The sequence below is a fragment of the Geospiza fortis genome, unplaced genomic scaffold (genome assembly GCF_000277835.1).
Source record: "Geospiza fortis unplaced genomic scaffold, GeoFor_1.0 scaffold2, whole genome shotgun sequence".
NCBI lineage: Eukaryota > Metazoa > Chordata > Aves > Passeriformes > Thraupidae > Geospiza > Geospiza fortis.
Window position 1 is genome coordinate 3457530 of NW_005054366.1, and position 1940 is coordinate 3459469.

At 64.9% G+C, this 1940-nt stretch overlaps 1 protein-coding gene across 1 annotated transcript in view; it reads right to left on the reverse strand.

Annotated features, from left to right (window-relative positions):
- Positions 1 to 1735, reverse strand: part of RASGRF1 (Ras protein specific guanine nucleotide releasing factor 1) — an 18592-nt gene extending 16857 nt beyond the window's left edge. Inside the window, exons 1-2 of the mRNA XM_031059672.1 lie at positions 1269 to 1735; positions 274 to 455 (exon numbers count right to left, since the gene is read on the reverse strand). Coding sequence (XP_030915532.1) covers positions 274 to 455; positions 1269 to 1735 — 649 coding nt within the window. The remainder of the gene's footprint in view (positions 1 to 273; positions 456 to 1268) is intronic.
- Positions 1736 to 1940: the final 205 nt, after the last annotated feature.

The window sequence follows — 1940 nt, forward strand, 5'->3', positions numbered from 1 at the left end:
TCCCCAGCCCGCTCCCCAGCGCTCCCGGCTGAGTGAACCGTTCCGTGTTCCAGCAGCTTCCAGGGCCCCTCCCGAGCCCCCACAGGCTCAGTGCTGGGGGGCACAGCCACAGCCCCTCGCTGCACCCCTCCTGCCAGGAAAACCCCCAAGGGAGGCGCTGCCCGGGCCCTCCTGCGGGAGAAGGGCCAGCGCTGTGCCGCTGAAAGAAGCAGAACCCCCCCGGTGGTGACCCCCCTGCCCGGGCGGGGGTGGCACCCGTCCCCCACGGATCACCCCAGGAGCGGCAGAGCATCCAGGGGCGCTTCACCTCGGCCTTGAGGCGCTCGATCTCGATCTCCCCGTCCTCGATCTGCTGCCGGAGTTGCTTGGCAACAGTCTTCTCGGTCTCCACGATCTGCAGGAGATGGAGGTACTTCTGCATCAGCGCCTCGTGCTCCGTCGCCAGGTTCCTGTAGCTGCAGCAGACACGGCCGTGAGCATCCCTGCCCCGAGCCTGCCCTGCGGCCCCCCAGCACCGGGATGGGGGCTTGGGGATCTCCCTGCTCCTCCCTGCCCACAGCCCGGCAGGGCAGCGAGCCTGGGGCAGCTCCTGCAGCTGGGAGCGCTGCTGCTCCCACAGGGCCCCATGGGCAGGGAATGGGCTCCCACAGGGGGCAAACAGAGAGGACAGGGCAAACGTTAGTGAAACCACAGGAGTCAAAAAGGACCCCAAACACCCGTGGCCAAACCTCTGCAACCAGCCACGTTCCAAGAGTTGAGGAAGGACACTGTGTGGCACAAGCTCCTACGAGGCCCTGCTCCGGGCAGGGGCTGCAGGGGATGCTGTTTGTCCCTTTCCCTGCTCCGGGCAGGGGCTGCAGGGGATGCTGTTTGTCCCATTCCCTGCACACAGCTCCCACCTGCTCCCACAGCTCACTTCCTTCCCCAGAGGCACCTGCACTGTGCTGGCTCCTGACTGCTCTCCGTGGCAGCTGGGCTGTGCCAGCCCTGCCAGGGCACAGACACGAGCCTGACAATCCCTGTCCTCACCAGGTTTGCCATCCCAGGAGAATCCCTTCCCAAAGGGCTTTCAGCAGTGCCAGCCTGCCAGGGGGCCGGTGGCATGGGACTGGGATGGGGACAGGGACAGGGGAGCACCTGAGCACAGCCCCCCCTCAGCATCAGGGGGGCAGAGGCGTCCTGCTCTGCCCTCTGGCAGTGTCCAACTCACCCTGCTCCCCAGCCACCCTCAGCACAGCTTCACCTCGACCCTCACCCACGGGGCACACCTGGCGTGAGCTATGGCTGCCACCCACTCGTCGCAGTCCTTGGCATCCTCCGTCCTCAGCTCCAGCGTCTTCTGGTTCTCATGGTTGAAGTTAACGGTGAAGTAGTGCTGTGGGGGGAGCACAGGAGGCATGGTCACAGTGACACCCTGCACAGTGGGCACGGTCACAGTGACACCCTGCACAGGGGACACAGTGACACCCTGCACAGTGGGCACAGTCACAGTGACACCCTGCACAGGGGGCACAGTGACACCCTGCACAGGGGGCACGGTCACACCCTGCACAGGGGGCACAGTGACACCCTGCACAGGGGGCACGGTCACACCCTGCACAGGGGACACAGTGACACCCTGCACTGGGGGCACAGTGACACCCTGCACTGGGGGCACAGTCACAGTCACATCCTGCACAGGGGACACAGTGACACCCTGCACTGGGGGCACAGTGACATCCTGCACAGGAGGCATGGTCACAGTGACACCCTGCACAGGGGTCACGGTCACAGTGACATCCTGCACTGGGGTCACGGTCACACCCCACACAGAGCTGGCAGCAATTGTTTCCAGACCCACCTGACTTCCTGACCCACCCCAGGCTGCGTCATTGCAATAAACAGCTTTGGGAACACCAGGAACCCAGCCACGATGTGTCCTCAGCACAGCCATGCCACTG